Consider the following 21,767-nt stretch of genomic DNA (forward strand, 5'->3'; position numbering starts at 1 on the left):
CTTGCTTATTGACACTTAGTTTGCGTTCTGTAAGGGCCACTCAGCTCTTGATCTCATTACAGTCTTGGTTCAACATGGACAAAAACAAAAGCTGAATTCCAAAGGTGAAGCGAGAGCACCAGAGTGATTACCCTTGACATCAAAGCCTCATTTGACCCAGTGTGGTATCAAGGAACCCAAGCAAAACTGGAATCAATGGGTATCAGGGGGCAGACTCACTGCTGGTTGGAGTCATACTTGGCTCAAAGGAAGATGGTTATGATTGTTGGAGGTCAGTCATCTCAGTTCCAGGATATCTCTGCAGGAGCTCTTCAGGGTAATGTCCTTGGCCCAACCATCTTCAGCTGCTTCATCAATGACCTTCCCTCCATCAAATGTCAGAAGGAAGGATGTTCGCTGATGACTGCACAATGTGTAGCACCAATAGCAACTCCCCAGAGACTGAAGCAGTACATGTTCAAATGTAATAAGATCTAGACCTTATGCAGGTCAGGACTGACAAGTGGCATGTACCATTTGCATCACTCAAATGCCAGGCAGTGACCATATCCAATAACAGACAGACCGACCATCTAACCACCACCTCTTTACATTCAATGGTGTTACCATCACTGAATCCCCCCCACTATTAACATCCTGGGGATTACCATTAACCAGAAACTCGACTTGACTTGCCATATAAATACAGTGGCTAGAAGAGAAGCTCAGAGCCTAGGAATACTGCAGCGAGTAACTCACCTCCTGACTCCCCAAAGCCTGCTCACCATCTACAATACACAAGTCAGGAGTGTGATGGAATACTCCCCACTTGCCTGGATGGGTGCAGTTCCAACACCATCCAGGACAAAGCTGCTCACTTGCTTGGCACCACACCCACAAGCATCCACTCCCTCCACTACCGATGCTTAGCAACTATCCACAAGAGGCACTGAAAAAATCCACCCAAGATCTTTAGACATTACCTTCCAAATCCATGACCACTTTAATCTAGAAGGACAAGGCAGCAAGTTCACCTCCAAGCCACTTGCCACCTTGACTTGGAAATATAAATCACTGTTCCTTCAGTGTGGCTGGGTTGTAGGTCTGGAATTCCCTCCCTAAGCGGACTGTAGGTCAACCTCCAACATAGACTGCAGCAATTTAAGGAAGCAGCTCACCGTCACTTTCTCAAAGACAACTAGGTATTATAAATGCTGGCCAGCTAGCAATGCCCATGTCCCATGAGTGAATAAAGAATAGTCTGGTTGCTTGTAGTGGAGGTAAGTTGAAAAATCAGACTTTGGTGATATGAAAACCTCTATGTTACTTACTAGAGAGCCATCTTTCACACAGCATAATTCATATTAAAAATGGTTTCTGCTGTCTAGATAAACTGCCTTAATACTTGTTTTGTATTGTTACAGGGCTCAAATAATTTAGCTTTCTTAGCCTACGATCGGACACAGGGCATATTTTTAATACCACTGAATTCAGACAGCTTCTTTATCATGAATAAATTGTAAATAGTATTTGAAATTAAAATCGTGTTTAGTAATGTGCTCATGCTATTAACTTCTAGCAGATGTTTATTAAACAAAATGCCAGGGCAATATGTCAATCATATAACAACATGCTGAAAGATTATAGTGAAGAAAATTGTCGTAGAAGGGCAATGAATGTGGTTCAAGAAGGCTGTAAGCCTACCGTCGACAGAAAGTGTTTAAAATTAAGTACAAGTATTTTGAGTATTTGAAAATGCTGGAAATCAGGTCAGGCAACATCTAGGCTGAGGAAATGAATTAACTTTTCAGGTCATCAGAACCCACAACTGCAACAGTTTGCTTTTGTAGAAGCATTTTTAAAACTGAGGGGTATACAGGCAGTAAGGTAATAGAAATATGGGAGGTCAAGCGTAGATAAGGCGGGGAATGTGATGAAACGTTCCAAACAAGCTGCACATTCTGGAGTGTAGGATGAGGCAAGTTAGGTAATGGCAAACAGCTATCCTTAAATAGTTCACAAAGTCCCCACAATGAGCCAGATCAGAGTTTCTATCATTATATCCATCAAAAAACAAAGAAGTGAAAGTGTAATACACAAAAAAGCAAATTAAATCAGATGTCACCTGATGATTTGAAATACTTTGCAAAAGAATTGAAAAGCAGACCTTTCTTTTGTATGCATTGGTGATCACAATCGTATTTGAATGAATCATAGATACATAATAAATTCTAGTCAATATAGAGGCTTATGAGCATGCATAAAAATGATGAGGCTAACTCTGCAATCTTCTACAGAAAAGACGGAACTCCTCATTACGTGAAAATATTACATAAACAACAAATGCAAGAACTCTGCAATGAAAAGCTGAAACTACCAGATGTTGTAAATTCCCACTTGATTCACTAAAGTTTGAGAGAAGGAAAATCTGCTGTCCTTATCTGGTTTTGCCTACGTGCAACTCCAGATCCAAAACAACGTGGCTGGATTTTGCAAGTCACTCAGTTCAAGGGTAATTAGGGATGGGCAACAAATGCTGGCCCGACGAGAGACACTCATATCGATGAAACAACTTGTAAAAGCTGCTTTCCTCCAACTCTGATTGCGATGGATCTCACCTCCCCCCTTTACTCCACTGGTCGGTAGCTCTCACACACTGAATCTCTCTTTCTTTGGCTCATGTCAGTTTTTGCCTGAACTATACCCCTATGAAGCTCCTTGGCACTTCTATAACATCAAAGATACCTGCAACTTATTGTTCAACACTTGTATGCTTTGGTTAGGGTATTAATACAGAATCAATAGTGTAAGCCATTATACACAACTTATTTGGGTACCAATGACATCTAAATTTGGAGTACCTCAGCACTTCTTCTGCCTCCCAGGTGGCATCTCCCTCCTCTTCCCAGGCATTAGTATTTTCCTGCCAAGTCTCAAAATCCCCCAGTTCAGGCTGTAAAAGAAGAGACAGAAATCATTTTCCTGCAATGGAAGTTGTAACAGAACACAAAACAATCCACCCTCAAAAACTCAACTTCTACAACGAAGTTTATTGTACTCTACTGAGCATAGACATTTCTGAATTTTGGATAAATACAAAAGAACTGGGAACTACTAGATCACTGTTCTTGTACTGATACTAGGTCAAAATCCTTGAAATCCTCCCTCATCACAGTGAGTGTACCTACACCTCATGGATTGCAGATTTTCAAGAGAAAAAGTGGCTCACCATCACCTTCTCAAAGGCTATAGACAATAAATGTTAGCATTGCCAGCAATGTTTACATCCCAAGAATATACAAGAAAAATTGGCCTAAACATTTTCCAAACTAGGTCAGAAACCATGATATTAAAAATTATCTACAACCTTTAAATGTAGTTTTTTTGGTGTAAAACTCTGGATCAAGAAATTACACAACCGAATCTGATAAAGGAGTCCAGGAATCCATGAAGATAGAAACAGAAACATGACATGAAAATTGTGATCCTTTTATCAACTGAAAGTTGCCACCTTCTGAAATTTAAAACATTGCAGCCACACTGACAGCTATTGAGAGAATCAGAGTCTAAGGTAAGTGTGCGGGTAGGGTGCCAAGAAAGTGGACCAGTACTCAGTGAGAGGAGTTAGGTCAGAGGCACTGGCAGAATGAGACAGGGAAGGCGGAGTCCAAAAAGGCTAGGTTGGGAGGTGGTGTCAGTGAGAGATGAGATGCTTTTGTCTGGTGGGGGTCAGTGAGGAGTTGGGGTCAGAGATGGGTGGGAACGATGCGTTGAGAGGCTGCCAGGGTGAAATTGGCATGTCAGATGCATATCAGTGGTGAGTTAGTTTAATGATCATACAGGAACTAGAACAGGTTTTTGTCCTCTAACTTTTCCTGGATAACTACAAAGCTTAGGTCAGTCAGAACGATGCAAACTCTCCAATTTTGACCCAGCGTCGAGTCCTGTGAAGGATTCCAGACTGGATAAGTGCCAAAAGTACTTTCAACGTCCTTAGCAATTCCCATGCAATCAGCTGCATCAAGATACCCCCAGGTCCTAGCCCACAACTCTAGTTTATATGCTGCAATGACTACCTTACTATCGGAAGATCTGGGCAATTTATACTGTCTTTCATGTACACAGTGCATTTCACAGCCAACTGATTAATGTGTAAGCCACTGTATGCAATAAAGAAAACAAAGCCAAGACATTGAGAAAATTGGATTCAAGACTCAAGTTAACAATACTGGGCAATATAGACTATAGTTCCTTTCCTGCTTTTCTGGAAAAGGTGAGAAAATGAGAAACAATATTAATTAGAAACTTGTGAAAGAATTGAATTATAATAGTGATAACGCTTCAGCACAGTGAACAAATTTAATTCCATGCCTTAAATTATAATTTAAAACTCACGATCAAAAACTTGGATCAGTTAACACTTGTAGAATTTCACTAGCATTTTCAAGCCCAATTCCAATGTCAATTATGGAACAAGAGTCAGTACACTTACAACATAAAGCTTTAAGGGAAATTCTGGAACATTATGACCGCTAACCATTAGAATCACTTGATTTTAATTCTGCCATAAAAATTCAAGTGTCTTACACACCATAAAACAAAGCCTAGCCCTGATCAGTCAGTTCATCCAATTTTACTTCTTGCCTGGGAGTTATTAGAAATAAAATTCAATGCAAAGTAATTAAAATACTTACTGACGGTTGATTGAATGGGATGTCCTGTGTAGCTGCTAGTCTACTGGAAAATCCTACACTACCATCTTGGATTCCAAAATTTAATGGTTCTTTTTTCTTAATAATAATCTATGAAACAAGGAATGTGTTAATTCAAGCAAACACTTACTGAATTTAAGATGGGATTGTAAGAATTCTACATTCTTCAAGAAATCTTACAAAATTCAACTCAAATTCTGTCCAAGTCCAACCAAAGTTCGTAGCACAAATTCAAACTAAATTATACAACCCAGTTGTTTAATTTTATTACTAATGGTAGTAAAGAATAAAATATTAAATGGCTCATTAATACTTGCTTAAACATTTTTCTATTTTTCATTATTAGCATAAACTGGAGAATATTAACACAACATACTTTTTGAGGTTTTCGTATGGTTGGTGTCATATCTTTAAAGTAATCAGGTTCTTCAGTCTCTCCAGTACCATTCTGTTGTGCTGCTATATTACCATTGCCTCCCTCAATCTTAATGCTCGTTGGGCCATCTTCATCCCAAGAACTCCATTCTTCGACCTCAGGCTTAGAAGATTTAAAAAAAAAGTATTAAAAATTGACTCCAAAAAACCAACTTCCATATTATCAAACCACTTTTTTGGTTTGTTTTGTCAGCTTATACACTAGAAATGCTTAATTTAACTGAAGATTCTACAAATTGAAACACTCAAATTCACACAGACACAGTTTTCTTTTTACCAATATGGAGTGCTTATTCCCTCCTCACAGGAAAATGTTCTATTTACTGAAACCCAAAAAGCTTCAGTAAGACACAAACTGGCAACAACCATTTTGTGGCCGGTCAAGTGGTACACAGGTTATTTACCATGCTAATTAATGTTCGCTCAACAAAACCTAAAAGTACTTCTTTTGGACATTTAAATCTCAGAACACACTGACTACCTGCTTCAGAAAAGAACACTGTTTGAGTTCCCTCAGATATCTTGAACTCCAAGGAACTGTTTGGTTTCAGGTATGGTCTGCATGTCCGAGGATCCGGGATCAAGATTCCTGGCTGGAAATGTGGAGTTCAGGCCTCACTGAAAGAAAATGGGAGTGCAGTGGTATTCTAACTGACTGCCACTCCTTGGAATTTCCAGGCCCATGTTTAACAAATTTATTGTATTTCTCTGAAAGGAATAATATATGTTGTAGATAAAGGGGAGCCTGAAAACGTGCTGGGCTTGGATTTCCAGAAGGCATTTGACAAGGTGATACATTAAAGTATTTTGTAGAAAATAAAAGCTCATGGTGTAAAGGGTAACACGTTGGCACAGAGAGAAAATTCACTCGCTGTCAAAAAATAAACACGCAAGAATAAATCATTAGTTAGATCATCTGGATGCAACAAGTAAAATCCTGTCTAGGTCTGTGTTTGGATGTCAGCTTTTACAAACTTTATCAAAAACTTAGATAACATCTCAATTTGTTGATGACAAAAAAGATAGATACGAAAGTATTTTGAGAAGACGACACAAGGAGTTTGCAGATGGATACAGACAGTTTCAGTGAGTTGGCAAAAAATCTGACAGATATGGGGGAGGCAATGGCCTAGTGGTATTACCGCTGGGACTGTTAATCCAGAGACAGATCCCATTCTGGGGACCCAGGTTCAAATCCCGCCACAGCAGATGGTGGAATTTGAATTCAATAAAAAATATCTGGAATTAAGAATCTAATGATGACCACGAATCCATTGTCGATTGTCAGGGAAAAAAACCCATCTGGTTCACTAATGTCCTTTAGGGAAGGAAACTGCCACCCTTACCTGATCTGGTCTACATGTGACTCCAGACCCACCGCGATGTGGTTGACACAGAACTGCCTTCTGGGCAATCAGGGGTGGGCAATAAATGCTGCCTAGCCAGTGACGCCCTCATCCCATGAATGAATGAAAAACAAAAATGCGAGTATAATCTGGGAAAATGTGAAATTAGAAAAGGAATTGAAAAAAAGAATATTACTTAACAGAAGACAATTGTGGAATTGAGAGGGGCAGCGGAATCTAGATGCTTGAGTCCATGAGACACAAACTGATAGTATGCAGGTTAATTAAGTAACTGAGAAAGCTCTTAGAACACTATCCTTTATTGCATGAGGAATTGGTCACAAAAGTAAAGATGCCATGTTTCCGTTACACACAGTATTGGTGAGACCATATCTCAAACACCACACGCAGTTTGCTCTCGGAAGGCTGCAAATAAATTGAAGGGGGTTTACTAGATTGTTAGGATAACTCTCATTCTGGATATCAATCTCCAAAACTTGTGAAATTTGCAATACATGAAAGAAAGGATGAAATAAAAACATGAAGTCATCAATTGCCACAAAAACCCGCCTGATTCACTGATCTCCTTTATCGGTCATCCTTGTCTGGCCTGGGCAGGTACAGGGCCTGAGGCATGCTTTTTGCTATGTACTTTTATCTCTGTACACTAAACAGAATAGCTACTGACCCCATAATGATTTTTTTCCATTTTTCACACTAACTATGCTTGTTTCAATAATTATTCTGACAATCCTGAAATGTGGCGCAATTTCTTTGCATGGACCAATGACATTAACAAGGCAAATTGGCTCAGATATTTCTCAATCTTATGTATGCAGATACCCAAACGTGTGCCATTTTCATAGCATCTGGATTGAAATAAAGGGGTGGAAGTCCTTAACATTAGTCTTCAGTGCCCTCAGTCACAATGATCTTCCATCGTAATGTAGAAAATAGGATGCTACCGAGCACTACATTCACAACACTTCAGATAATAAAGCAGTTAGTGCCTGCATGCAGCAAAACGTGAACATTCAAGTGTGCGAGGCTAAGTAGCAAGAAACGCATACATCATACAACTACCAGGCAATAAGCACCTCCACTAGAAGAGTCCAACAGCCTCCCCTTGACATTCAACAACCAGAGAATTAGCATTCACCAAAAACTCTACAATACCTTCCACAAAAATACTGCAGCTGTGTGGTATTCCATGTTGTGCAATTTACTTTCTCACAACTTCTAGGAAGTGTTGAAATAAACTCGACTTGCTCCAACAATTCTCAGTAAACTCAAAACCAGCAGTTCAACACAATGCTTCTTGACTGGCATCTCATCCAACACTTTAAACTTTTACTTTCTTTGGGTTCGACCCACCACTGTGGCTGCAGTAAGCATGATTTACAAACACACTGGAGCAACCCACGAAACTTTCTTCAGTAGTACCTCCCAAAACTGCAATCTAATATGCCTAGAATATAGTGAACAGATGCATAGGAACACCATCACCATATACCCTCCAGACCTTGTCATCAATTCAGCATTATAGGGTACAAATCCTGAAGCTTCCAATCTATCTGCACTGTGGGTGTAGCTGTTCAAGAACACAGTTCATCACCACTCTCAAGGACAGTTAGGGGAGCAATAAATTTTGGCTTATCGACAATGATGATATCCTATGAACAATAAAATGCACCCAGCCAGCGGTATGGACTTTTTTTTCTTCATTCTTTCATTGGATGTGAGTGTCAATGGCAAGGCCAGCATCTGTACATATACCCATCCCCAATGGCCAATGGCTTGTTAGACTATTTCAGCTGACTGTTAAAAATCAACCAAATTGCTGCAGGTCTGGAGTCAAATGCAAATCAGACCAGACAATGATAACAGATTCCCTTCCTTAAGAAGGAAATTAGTGAACAAAATGAGTTTTTCTGTCAATTGAAGACTATTTTATAGTTATTACTAATTTGCTAAAAAAACACTACTGTTTTGCAACCAATAACAGCAAATAAAGCACTCAATTAAAATTACCACTTATTTAATGGCAAGACTTTTTTTTCAAAACAGGTACCTGTTTAGGAACAGATGGATAATCGACTGTTGTTGGTAAGGTTATTTGATCGCCACTCAATTTCCTACCTCTTCCAGACCTTGAGAGAAAGAATAATGCAGCATTAGCACACTATAATGTGTAATCTTCCATTTTATTTTAAATAACAAATGAACTTAAATAGTCTGAAATACTGTGCAATTGTTTTACCCAAGAGCTAGAAAATAGTTAGCTACCCGAAATTCAACATTATGTGAAGGAGTTGCCCCAAGGATTTTTAGTTAACACCATCTAACATAAACTGATTGTTAAATTGCTACAGTTGAAGTAATGCTGTAAAACTTTAAATTTCAAGCAGAGGTCAGTTTAAACAAGTTTAATATGTTAATTATAATTGAAAACTAAACACTGGGCCAATATTCAGTTGGGCTGCTAACTATTCAAACAAGCTAAGCTAAAAGTGAAGTACTGCAGGTGCTGGAAATCTGAAGTGCAAAGTCCTGGAGAAGCTCAGGTGGTCTACACAGCACGAACAGTTAATATTAAGTCCAATATAACTTCTTCAGTGCTCTGAAGTCATACTGGACTTGAAACATTAACTCTTTACTTCCCTCCATAGAAGCTGCCAGGCCAGCTGAGCTTCTCCAGCTCCATTTGTACTTAGAGACTTCTTTCTTAAAGATTTTCTATCATGTAGCAAGTTCAGGTTTCAATTACAAAACGGCAGCTTAGATTCAATGATCAAGCTACACAGGAAGCCTTTTTCTGAAGAACACCACACAAAGGAAGTGCAATATCAGTAACCGTGAACACTATCCAAGTAGAAGCTAGTGCAAAACAAAAATAATTATGCCTGCAAACTAGTCAAAATGTTTTTCACAACAAGGGCACCTCCAAGCACTTCGGGCTTCAAAATACTGTAGTTGTTAATTTTGAATCTGAAATATGACTGAAAGCTCAACAGTTTCAGTTTAAATGTGTAAATCCTGTAACTGAACAGATAAACAAAAAGATGAGTACATCAATCATGGTTTCCAGCAACTAGGCATGCTACAGATGTTTTAAAACTTGCCACATTCACAGTAGACTACCCAGCAATTCCCCCCCACCACCCAAGTTAGTTTTGTTCCCATCTCGTCTCAATATTTGCATTACTAAACTACAAAGCAATGACCAATTCCAATAACAAATCATGAATACCAAAGGAACATGGTTACTCTGACATTGCCAAATTGCCCCAACATCAACATCCTTGGCTAACTATTGACGAGAATACAAGAACAGCCACAAGACTGCCATGGTTATTGGAAGCAAGTCACCAGCAGCGTGTGAATCCCCTTACTTTTCAAACCATCTCCAGGATCCATAAGGTTTGAATCCACATTGTGATAGAATACTGTCCATTTTTTTGGTTTAAAGCAGCTAGAACATTCAAGAAACTTGATACCAATGAGGACAAAAGGAATATCCTTTATTGACATGCCATTCATCCAATGCTTATCATCATTTTGCCATAGCTGAAGTGCATACTTTCTGTACGGTAACTTCAGTAGTATCTCCTAGGCCACGATTGTCACCATCAACAGGGGCAAGGGCAGCAGGTGTAAGAGAGAACCAGCAAATATAAATTTCTCTGCAAGTCACACGCTGCCCATACGTGGACATACAGCATCATTCTTTCTTCAACAAATGTTGCAGTAGTTTTAAGATCAAATATGACTTTCTCAAGGGCAAGAGATAAGTAGATAGATGCCACAAATCAGTATAAAAACAGAGATAACACAGTGTGGAGCTGGAGGAACACAGCAGGCCAAGCAGCATCAGAGGAGCAGGAAAGTTGACCTTTCGGGTTTTCTGAAGAAGGGTCCCGACCCGAAATGTCAACTTGCCTGCTCCTCTGATGCTGCCTGGCCTGCTGTGTTCCTCCAGCTCCACACTGTTATCTCTGACTCCAGCATCGGCAGTTCTTGCTAACCCCCTACTTTTAAAAATAAACACTTACTGTTAGAGGACTACTTAAAAAGATACCAGTGATCCATCTGAATTTTACTCAAGTGAAGATGATTTAAGTACGTCTGCACTATCTATTTGAACACAAGGAAGCATTACCCCCAAGTGTGATATCGCTTTTGTCTATATCCACATTTCAAACAATGAGCCAGAACAGAAGCAAATAGTTCTTTTGCCACCTATGTTGCAAGTGATTATTTACAATATCCTGACTTTTGCCCAGCTGAGATGAATAAATGTGCAAGAATTGAGTGCTTTTTTTTTGAAAAGAATTGTGAGCTTCCTTCGCTTTTGAGCTAATTATTTAGCACATTTGGTAGTTAATCTGGCATTAAATTACAATTAACTAAATATGCCATACAAATTTAAGGTGCTACAGGTAAGATGCATTTGCTGACAACAAAGCTTTGTAAAACAAGGCTGGCAGAGTAACTGAACAGGTAACAGACAATATTTAATGTGGAGAATTCTGAAACCAGGAAATACCAGCAAGGGGAATAAGGCTAAATGACCTGAAGGATATAGAGGAAAAGAGAAATTTCCTTAAAACACAAATGCAGATAAAGTCTTATGAAATTTAAGATGCTCATTTTCTTGACAAAAGTAACATGCAAGGGCCTGCAGTAGTACAATGCAATAATTCTCAATCTTATCTGGACCCCTTTTCAAACAGGTTAGTAAACAGAGCGCTTTAAATCAAACACAATGACAGGATTGTTTTACACAAGCCTGTATAGGTATTGTTATTTACTACCAGTCTTTCCTTACTTAAATTCAGCGTGATGGCAAAGATACAAAGGTCCAGATTAACTGACGGTTAGATAATTATTTCAGAACCAGAGATGGGAATTGCACACAGGAGCCTAAAGGAATTCCATTTTCCTAATACCTGGAACCTCCATAAAGTATTTATTTAAAATCAGAGAATACAGAGAGTTCCAATGCAAGGAAGTGGAAAGTCACTTCGGAAAAGCAAGACTATTAAACTAGTGTAACTCCTGGAGTTACAATTAAAGTAACTGCTTAGATCAGAAACATCATAAGGTCGACCTACTTGGCACTCTACTCCCTCCTCAGATTCCCTACCCTCCTATCACACTTACCTAATGAACTTACCCTTTAACAGGAGCTGTCAAAGTGGCTGCGATGCTAGACCTTTAAAATTACAGAATATGGTAGCTGACTGCTGTGAATAGCTGAGCGTGAGATTTGCCTTTCCCCAACTCTTACGCTACGGGTGCCTATCAGCATCCAGGTCTGGACCCGAAACGTCAGCTTTCCAGCTCTACACCTTGTTATCTCAGATTCTCCAGCATCAGCAGTTCCTACTATCTCAGTATCCAAATACAGCTTTGGATAGTGCTGCTTCAGAATACAAAATCTATCAGAATAAGGAGCTGTTTTGTTGCATAAAAAGGGCATAATAACAATCTGCATGTGATTACCACTCCTGAGAAACTCTGGTCCAATTATGTTCAACTGCATTTATTCAACTCTTAGACAGGACCAGAAAATCATATCTATAGTCAGTAATTAATGAACTCAATCGTATTAAAGTATTCCATTAAAATGTGTCTGAGATGATACAGAACTGCTTAGAATTGAGCCCACAGAGTTAATATACCAATACTGTTGTACAAGTGTGATTATACAAATGTAATTATGCACATATAACAAGTATATACTTAACTCATGCATAACGCCAAGAGAACATCCAGTATTAAAATTAGTAGTAATGTCAATGGTGATCCAAAAGCCCAGGATTCTGTTCTAGGGATACAGGTTCAAATCCTAACAAGGCAGATGGCAGAATTTGAATTCAGTTGATAAATCTAGAGTCAAAATCCAGTCTAATGGTAATCATGAAACCATTGTAGAAAGTCCAAGAAAGCCTACAGAATTCATTAGGGAAAGAAATCTGCTGTCCTTACCTGGTCTGATCCAGGTGTGACTCCAGACCCACAGAAATGTATTTTTCTCGTAAATGCTCTAGCAGTCCACTCAGTTATATCACATTGCCACAAAGACTAAAGAAGACTGAAACTGGATGGACCACACTTTGACGCTATGACTTGGCACCCACCCAGCCACTGGTAATTACGGTACTCTCAATCCTGCAAAGTCTACCTTGCTAACATCTGGACAGTCATCCCACAGTCCAATCAAGCAACAGCCTGACAGTCATACTCAGAAACAGACGCGGTGGTGCAGAGTTACAGTCAGAAGGGACTTGCCCTGGGAGTCCTCAATATTGATGTTAGACCTTATGAAGTCTCATGTATCAAGTTAAACGTGGGCAAGGAAACCTCGTGCTAATTACCACGTGCTGCATCTTCCCACTTGGCCGGTAAATCTAAATATTCTTTCATGTTGAACAACAATTGGAAAATTTAGAAGATGGCAAATACAAAGGAGTGAGGGACTTTGAGATTCAAAAAGATTGGCGCGGTAGCACCACAAACAAGACTGGCTGAGTTCTAAAGGCTTTTTTAAATATTCAGAAGTGCTAGCTAGATCATAAGGTATCAGCTGCTAGACTGGGTTTGCAGCAGATGGGTCAGTGAACCAAGAGACAAACATCCATTTGACCTCATCCTCACAAATCTGCCTGTTAAAGATGCATCTGTCTATGACAGAATAAACAGAGTGATCACCCCACAGTCTCTGTTGGGACAGAGTTCCATCTTCACAGTGAGAATTCCCTCATGTTGTATAGCATTACCATAGTGTTAAGTGAGATATATTTTGAACAGATCTAGCAAAACTGAGCACATAAGAGGCACTTTAGGCCGTTAGCAACAGAACTGCATTCAATCACATTCTGTAATTACATGGCTGGCATTCATAACTCTGCTATTGATTAGCATCAAACTAGGGGACCAAACCACACTCTCAATAGAGAGTGTGCAGGACAGCATGCATGGAACACAAGTAGACGTACCCAAAAATGAGGTGTCAATTTGAAGAAGCTATAACACATGACTATATGCTGTTTGACAGGCACACACAGCACTGGATTGACAGTGCTAAGAGATCCCACGATCAGCAGATCAGATCTAAGTGTTGCTGTCCTCCCACTTCCAAACTTGAAAGCTGGAGGACAATTAAATAGCTAATAGGAAGAGCTCCCACAAATATCCTATCTTCAATAATAGAGAAGCTCAGCACATCTGTGGAAAAAGCAAGGCTGAAGCATTTGCAAGTATCTTCAGCCAGAAGTCGATCATCCATCTCTACTTCTTCCTGAGGTCTCCTGAATCACAGATGGCAGTTTGCAACCAATTTAATTCACTCCACATGATATCAAACAACTGAGGGGGCTGGATACTGAAAAGGCGATTAACCCTGACACCATTCTGCCAACAGTACTGAAGACTTCTGCTCCAGAACTAGCCATTCGAGCTGTTCTAATGCATCTACAACACAGGCATCTACCCAGCAACATGCAAAATTGTTTACGCATTTCTTTTCCACAAAAAAAAAAAGAGTGGATAAATTCAACCAAGCTAGTTGGAGCCTCAGTTTTCTCCTGATTATCAGCAAAGTGATGAACGGGTCATTGGCAATGCTCAGCAATTACTGGCTCACCGACTTAAACTGAAGAGAACAGCACAGAAACTGTTACTAAAATATTATGTCAAACATGAGAGTGATCTCACCTCTACTTTATGAAGTGAACAATATAAAGTTCGATTAACAGCCTAGAAGTTACTTAATACAATTTGCAGTTGCAGCAATTTCAGTTTTTGTTTACCATCCTGGAGCCTGCACCTCTCAATCAAACCACTGTACTTCAAGGCATATGAATATGTAATAATAAAAAGTGCACTTTTATGTTTACAGTTAGACTATTTTTCAAAAGTGCAATCAGGTAAAAAAACTTTGCAAGTCATGAATGTTATACTAGGATAGATTGTTAATATTTAGTCAAAGTGGTAGGTTTCTCAATGGTAAAAATGATAGAGAGAGGAAGCAGCTCGGAAAGGGAACTTGCAGCTTGGGCTTAGATTATCTGTAGTAACAAACAAACAGTCACATGTGTAGAATAAAGCATCATTAACAAGGCAGCCACTTCTAGTCCATCACCAATTCAAAAGTTCATCTTGGACTTTACATTTGACAAGAGACAAAAAGAATTGCAGATGCTGGAATCCAAGGCAGACAAACAGGAGGCTGGAAGAACACAGCAAGCCAAGCAGCATCTGGAGGAAAGGGGCAGTCAATGTTTTGGCTATTTCCGTTCTTCCTGAAGAACTTGGAAGTGGTGACAATTCTATGTGTCTGTTGCCCTTGTCTTTATAGGCAGTGGAGGTTGCAGGCTTGGATGGTGTTGTCAAAGCAGCCTTGGGGAGTTGCTACAATGCATCTTGAAGATGGTACACACTGCTGTCACTGTGTGTTGGTAGTAAAGAGAGTGAATGCTGTGTATGGGTTGTCCAGTAGTTTTTAGGACTCCTTGATCTGAATTCTGTCAAAAGCTGTCTCGATGTTAAGGGCATGACACAGACCCTCGGTTAACCATGTTTGGATAACGCTGTAATCAGGTCAGGGCTGCGTGGTCCTTGTGGACCTCAAAAGGAGTGCCATTCAGCAGGTTTTTGCTTTGCAAGTGCCACTTGATGGCGATGGTGATGGTGATGGTGATGGTGATGGTGATGAAAGCCTGCATCATTTTGCTGGTGATTGATAGTATATTGACAGAGAAATAATTGGCCATGTAAAATTTGTCCTACTTTTTGTAGACAGGTGCAATTTTCCACATTCAAGACCAAAAGTGCTGGGGAAACTCAGGTCTGTCAGCATCAGTGAAGAGAGAAACAGGTTAACGTTTCAAGTCTGGTATGACTCTTCTTCAGAACCCTGGCAACTTTGGTTGGTAGCTGCCAGTGCTGTAGCTGTTATGGAATATCTTGGCCAGGAATGCTACTAGTTTTAGAGCACAAGCCTTCAGTTAAAAGAGTACATACAAGATCAATCATGTTGAATGAATTTTATTATCGACATCTGTGCTGATAATCCTTAACGTGTCCTTAGTGGAGTAAATACATTAATACACATAGTGCCATCCTAATCAAAGGAGACCTAAATACATGTACATTATCCATCTCTTCCATCATTTTAGAGAATCATTAATCTCAGTTCAATAAGACTTTTATCAGTTTTACAGCAGCTGCTGGACTTCTATTGCCCCTTAACATTATTTTGTATGCCAACTCGTCATAGGCTTTTAATGCTGCCTGCCTTTTCCTTCCAATGTAATAGCAAATGTTATGCAAGATATACTGAATTTACCTTCAACAATAATGCTGGTTTTGGTGGTGGAACTTCTAAACATGTAAGTGATAAGAAAAAAGATATTTTGGAGATGCAGACAGTCACCTACACCAAGGCTGTGCTAATTTCAGGAGCTGGAAGTATTGTTCACTCACTAGCTTATATTTACCTTCTCCAGTCACTGTACAACATCCATTACAAACAAAATGGCAGCTGGGAAACACATTCATAGAACTTGCAGTTCTTTACTGTTCCAATGAGATCGAATGTGTTCTGCAATACAACTATGACAAGTTTCACAACACCAGAAATTCCATAAGCCTATAGAATAGATTGAGTATAAATGAAAGAGCAATGAGGTATCAACTGTAAGAATATCTCAAACAAACTAAAACAAAACCAAATGCAAAATATACCAATCATACTCCATGATATTTGTCTCACCAAATTTGGGTTTACTCACGTCACTGAGGTAATACGCTGGAAATCAAGCTGTGATATTCCCAAAGTCATCTCAAAAATTAAAATTTTTATAAGTATTACCAAAATTTTCCAGTTTACCTGTCTTTTAGACACAGGTTAACTGAAAACACAAATCAGGTTTTTGTCTTTAATATATTTATTACAAATGAATATTTACAGGTAAATAACTATGAATTGCCTACAGACAACTCTGCTGGTTAAAACTAACCCATTCAAAACTCCTCTACACACGAACAAAAATGGACACAAAAACATGGGTGTTATGGGTATAGGGAAAGACTGAGCAAGCAGTTCAAAAGGTCCATGCTGCAAGGATTCATGGAGGTAATTCTTTTTATTTGTCAGGGCTTCCTGCTTCTTGACCTGCTTTCTCCAGGTACTTTCACTTGCTTGTAGGAGGCAAAGAGTGACTGGTTCGCATTTGCAAAATCTCTGGTTTATTGTTTAGAAGCCACAGCTAACAGCAACTGATGAGAGGGAATAAAAAAAAAAAAACCTGGCTTTCTTCAGGCTGTAGCTGATTTTTACTACTGAGAAAAAGGACAGTTCTTTATTTTCCAAAGGCTTCAGACCCAAACATTCATAGCCACAGCTGTTTAACCACCTGGTAGCCAATCCCATAGTTGCTGGCAGGCAAAAGGCATTTGTCGTCAAAACCAGTTACCATTCGCCAGAGCAGTAATTATCTGTTGCCCAGCTGAATCTCCCATCGTATATAGCTCCCGGCTCTGGCACGTCTAACAAGACATCAGCCACTGCTAGGACAGAGTATAGACAGTGCTTACAATGAGTGTCAGGTAAATTAATTTTAAAAGTGCAGCAATCCTTTCCACAATCATAGATCAGAGATGTACAACACGGAAAGAGACTGTTCAGTCTGACTTGTTCACGCTGATCAGATATTCTGAACTAATCTAGTCCCATTTGCAAGCATTTCACCCATAACCTTGTAAACTCTTCCTATTCATATACCCATCTAGATGCCTTTTAAATGTTGTAATTGTACCAACTTCCATCATTTCCTCTGGCAGCTCATTCCATTCACGCACAATCCTATGTATGAAAAGGTTGCCCCTTAGGTCCCTTTTAAATCTTTTCCTCCTATCTTAAACCTATGCTCTCTAGTTTTAGACTCTCCTACCCAGGTGAAAAGACCTTAGCTATTCATCCTTTCCATGCCCATCATGACTTTATAAGCCTTGATAAACTCACTCTCTCACTTCCAACACTTCTGAGAAAGTAGCCCCAGCCTATTCAGCCTCTCCCAATAGCTAAAAACCTCTAAACCTGGCAACATTCTCAAATCTTTTCTGAATCCCTTCAAGTTTCACCACATCCCTCCTATAGCAGGGAGACCAGAATTGAACACAGTATTCCAAACGTTGCCTAACCAATATCCTGCACAGCCGCAACATGACCTCCCAAGTCCTATACTCAATGCAATTACCAATAAACGCAAGCATACCAAACGACTTCTTCACAACCTTGTCTACCTGTGGCTCCACATTCAATGAATTATGAACCAGCACTCCAAGGTCTCTTTGTTTAGCAACACTCCACCGGATCTTATCACTAAACGTATGCCCTACTCTGATTTGACTTAGCAAAACACAGCACCTCACATTTATCTAAATTAGACTACATCTGCTACTCCTTGGCCCATTTGCCCATCCGATCAAAGGCCTATCTGGAAATAACCTTCTTGGCTGTCCAGTACAGCACCAATTTTGGTGTCATCTGCAAACTTACTAACCACACCTCCTATATTCACATCCAACTCATTCCTTGCTTTTTTTTTTGAGAAGAGTCAGTTTTCTAATTCAGCCCACAATCAAAAACACAAAAAAAAGGCCGTTATAGGTTTTCAATGAGATGAAAAGATTTCTCAGCTAGAATCTTACATTCATGTTTAACTTAAAGAAAATGTCAGGAAATTTATGAAAAACTGCTGGCACATGGATAATTCAATTACAGTTCTATGAAGCAGTAAAAACATTCAAATATCAGGTTGAGAACAGTGGAATATATCTCCTGATGTGCAAGATGCAATATGAATACCTGTTTTATAACCCCTTATATCAGATAACTACTGGAAATGTCAAAAACTGGAGGTCAGTGTACAGCAACAATCAAACAAACATTTATCAAGAAACCTGCTTTAATATTTCTTCAGAGATAGTAGGAACTGCAGATGCTGGAGAATCTGAGACAACAAGGTGCAGAGCTGGATGAACACAGCAGGCCAAGCAGCATCATAGGAGCAGGAAGGCTGACGTTTCAGGCCCAGACCCTTCATCAGAAATGGGGGAGGGGAAGGGCGTTCTGAAATAAATAGGGAGAGAGGGGGAGGTGGATAGAAGATGGATAAAGGAGAAGATAGGTGGAGAGGAAACAGACAGGTCAAAGAGGCGGGGATGGAGCCAGTAAAGGTGAGCGTAGGTGGGGAGGTAGGGAGGAGATAGGTCAGTCCAGGGAGGACGGACAGATCAAGGGGTCGGGATGAGGTTAGTAGGTAGGAGATGGGGGTGCGGCTTGAGGTGGGAGGAGGGGATAGGTGGGAGGAAGAACAGGTTAGGGAGGTGGGGACGAGCTGGGCTGGTTTTGGGATGCAGTAGGGGGAGGGGAGATTTTGAAGCTTGTGAAATCCACATTGATACCATTAGGCTGCAGGGTTCCCAAGCGGAATATGAGTTGCTGTTCCTGCAACCTTTGGGTGGCATCATTGTGGCACTGCAGGAGGCCCAGGATGGACATGTCGTCTGAGGAATGGGGGGGGTGGAGTTGAAATGTTTCCCGACTGGGAGGTGCAGTTGTTTATTGCGAACCGCACCCCCATCTCCTACCTACTAACCTCATCCCGCCCCCTTGACCTGTCCGTCCTCCCCGGACTGACCTATCTCCTCCCTACCTCCCCACCTCCACTCACCTTTACTGGCTCCATCCCCGCCTCTTTGACCTGTGTTTCCTCTCCACCTATCTTCTCCTCTATCCATCTTCTATCCGCCTCCCCCTCTCTCCCTATTTATTTCAGAACCCCCTTCCCCTCCCCCATTTCTGATGAAGGGTCTAGGCCCGAAACGTCAGCCTTCCTGCTCCTAGGCCTGCTGTGTTCATCCACCTCTGCACCTTAATATTTCTTCACCTTCATGTGGCAGTGATTTCACACAAACACAAATTCCATGCAGTATGTACATTTGATAACCAAACTCATAACTTGAACAGACCATGTACAATCCTGGTCATGGCCGCTCTCTCAGCCGTAGAGCATCTTGTGTCAGAAGTCTCACCTACTTATGACCCCAATATTCAACTCACCAATAGCTTTCGTTCAAATTAATTTTCAGGGCTATTCAAAAATACTCCTGCAGTAACAAAACAACCACCTGGCTTTGAAACCATCACTAAAATCACCTGTTTTCATCTCCATAACATCACCTGTTTCCTGCTCTGTCTGAAACCCTCATTCATGCCATTGTTACTTCTACAGTTGACCTTCTTCCAGGCAGCCTTGACAAACTTGAGTTGATACAAAACTCTATGTGCTAACTTGTACTAATCACTGCAGCCCTCATCTGTTCTTATTGATTACATCACGTCCTGGTTTAACTACACCTCAAATTAAAAACTTACATCTTTGTTTCAAAATCCTGTCTGCTTTCAACTCTTCATATTCATGTAATTGCCTGAACATGCCCTTTTAAACGATAACACCATTGGCAATATAGTTTCAGCTGTTTGTCCCTAAATGCCAGAATTCCTTCCTAACCACTCTCTTCGACAAAAGACATTCCTTGACAACTACCCTTGTTCAAATTTCTGGTCATTTATCCTAATATTTTTTTCTGTGACGATGTCAAATTCTGTGTGCTAACTTTTCTGTGAAATACCTTGGGATTGATTTACAGCACTACCATATATAAACTAATTCATAAGAACCCAAAAATTTGAGGACATTAACAGCCAACGATTATAAATAATGTGCACTCTCAATCAAAGATACATATTACCCTTGAACATTTGCCCAGTTTTTCTTAAACCAGCACTGGATGTAATTATTTAATTTCCATATTGAGAGCAGCTTTTCCAGTTACACTTTTGTGTTTTGAATTTCAGGACTCAACATTTCAGCTGTGCAGTTCAAAGTCTAAATACACACTTAAGAAGCATCTAAATTGGTCTACCCCAGCTCCTACATTTCTATATTTTCTCATCCAAGATTGTTTTCATTTGTTTCTTAAAATTGACAAAAGAGGATAATCTTTGACCCAGACAGTTTTAAAGGAGAAAGTAAATGAGGTTCCATATTAGGTGGCAGAACTGTTCCTTGCACTCAAAATCTGCAGGCATTAACAGCACCACGAGTCACCAGTATCTAAGAGCAGGAGGTTGAAAAATAGAACTTTTATAAACACAGACAAGAAAAATACTCAAAAAAATGCACTGATATAGTACTGATGGGGGGTGGGTAATTCCAAATGTAAGGGACAAAACTGTTGGAACAAAGTTAATATTGCTATGTTTTCATTCTTGATTTTAAAGCTACAACAACCTGCAGACAGTAAGTAAAGTAGGCCACCAGTACATACAATACCTGCAGATCAGCCTCTTGAACAGGGACAGCAGCCATACCAAACATGTACACACTCTGAGTGATCGCAACTGACTGATGGCCATGGTCACCGGGGGATGGGGGAGAGATCACAACACAGGGCAGCTCCACTGTCTGTCTCTCTCAACCCCGCCACCTCAACCACCACGAGGCCGACCATTAAATTAAACAAGGGCCGCCGCTGCCGCCGCCGGTACCACCGCTCACAGATCAGAGCCCGGGCCCAACCACGGGCCGCCCCAAACCAACCGGTAAGGACCGCGCATGCGCTCAACCCGCAACATCCCAACCCGACCCGGAAATGACCATCTTCACCCCCCCCACCCCACCTTAACGTCAGAGAAAGGTCAACGTGCCTGCGTCACACCGGGGTAGGTCAAAGGGCAATGCCATGGAGGTGGAAAGGGACAGGTTAGGGGTAAAAATGGATCGTATATAGGGGGTGCCGTTTATAATGGTTGTGGGGTTTGTGGTGGTGGGGGTGGTGGTAATGGAGATTATGGAGGGTGGAGTTATACTGTGAAATTACAGGGTGCGGATTAATAAAGGGGGTGGGGTTACAGGGTGGGGGAAGGGTGTGAGGTTTATAAAGGGGGTGGGGTTACAGGGTGGGGGAAGGGTGTGAGGTTTATAAAGGGGGTGGGATTACAGGGTGGGGGAAGGGTGTAGGGTTTATAAAGGGGGTGGGGTATATAAAGGGGGTGGGGTTACAGGATGGGGGTTATAAGGGTGTGGGGTTTATAAAAGGGGTAGGGTTACAGGATGGGGGTTATAAGGGTGTGGGGTTTATAAAAGGGGTAGGGTTACAGGGTGGGGTTTATAAGGGTGTGGGGTTTATAAAGGGGGTAGGGTTACAGGGTGGGGGAAGG

The 21,767-nt window shown here is 40.6% G+C and overlaps 1 protein-coding gene across 1 annotated transcript in view; it reads right to left on the reverse strand.

The window, feature by feature from the left end:
- ebag9 (estrogen receptor binding site associated antigen 9) overlaps positions 1-21,182 on the reverse strand; it is a 25,323-nt gene extending 4,141 nt beyond the window's left edge. Inside the window, exons 1-5 of the mRNA XM_048596080.1 lie at positions 20,881-21,182; positions 8,544-8,622; positions 5,068-5,229; positions 4,674-4,781; positions 2,841-2,932 (exon numbers count right to left, since the gene is read on the reverse strand). Of these exons, the coding sequence (XP_048452037.1) occupies positions 2,841-2,932; positions 4,674-4,781; positions 5,068-5,229; positions 8,544-8,622; positions 20,881-20,963 (524 nt within the window). The 5' untranslated portion in view covers positions 20,964-21,182. The remainder of the gene's footprint in view (positions 1-2,840; positions 2,933-4,673; positions 4,782-5,067; positions 5,230-8,543; positions 8,623-20,880) is intronic.
- Between the last annotated feature and the right edge of the window lie 585 nt (positions 21,183-21,767).

Source organism: Rhincodon typus, chromosome 4, assembly GCF_021869965.1.
Source record: "Rhincodon typus isolate 14 chromosome 4, sRhiTyp1.1, whole genome shotgun sequence".
In the NCBI taxonomy this organism is placed as follows: domain Eukaryota; kingdom Metazoa; phylum Chordata; class Chondrichthyes; order Orectolobiformes; family Rhincodontidae; genus Rhincodon; species Rhincodon typus.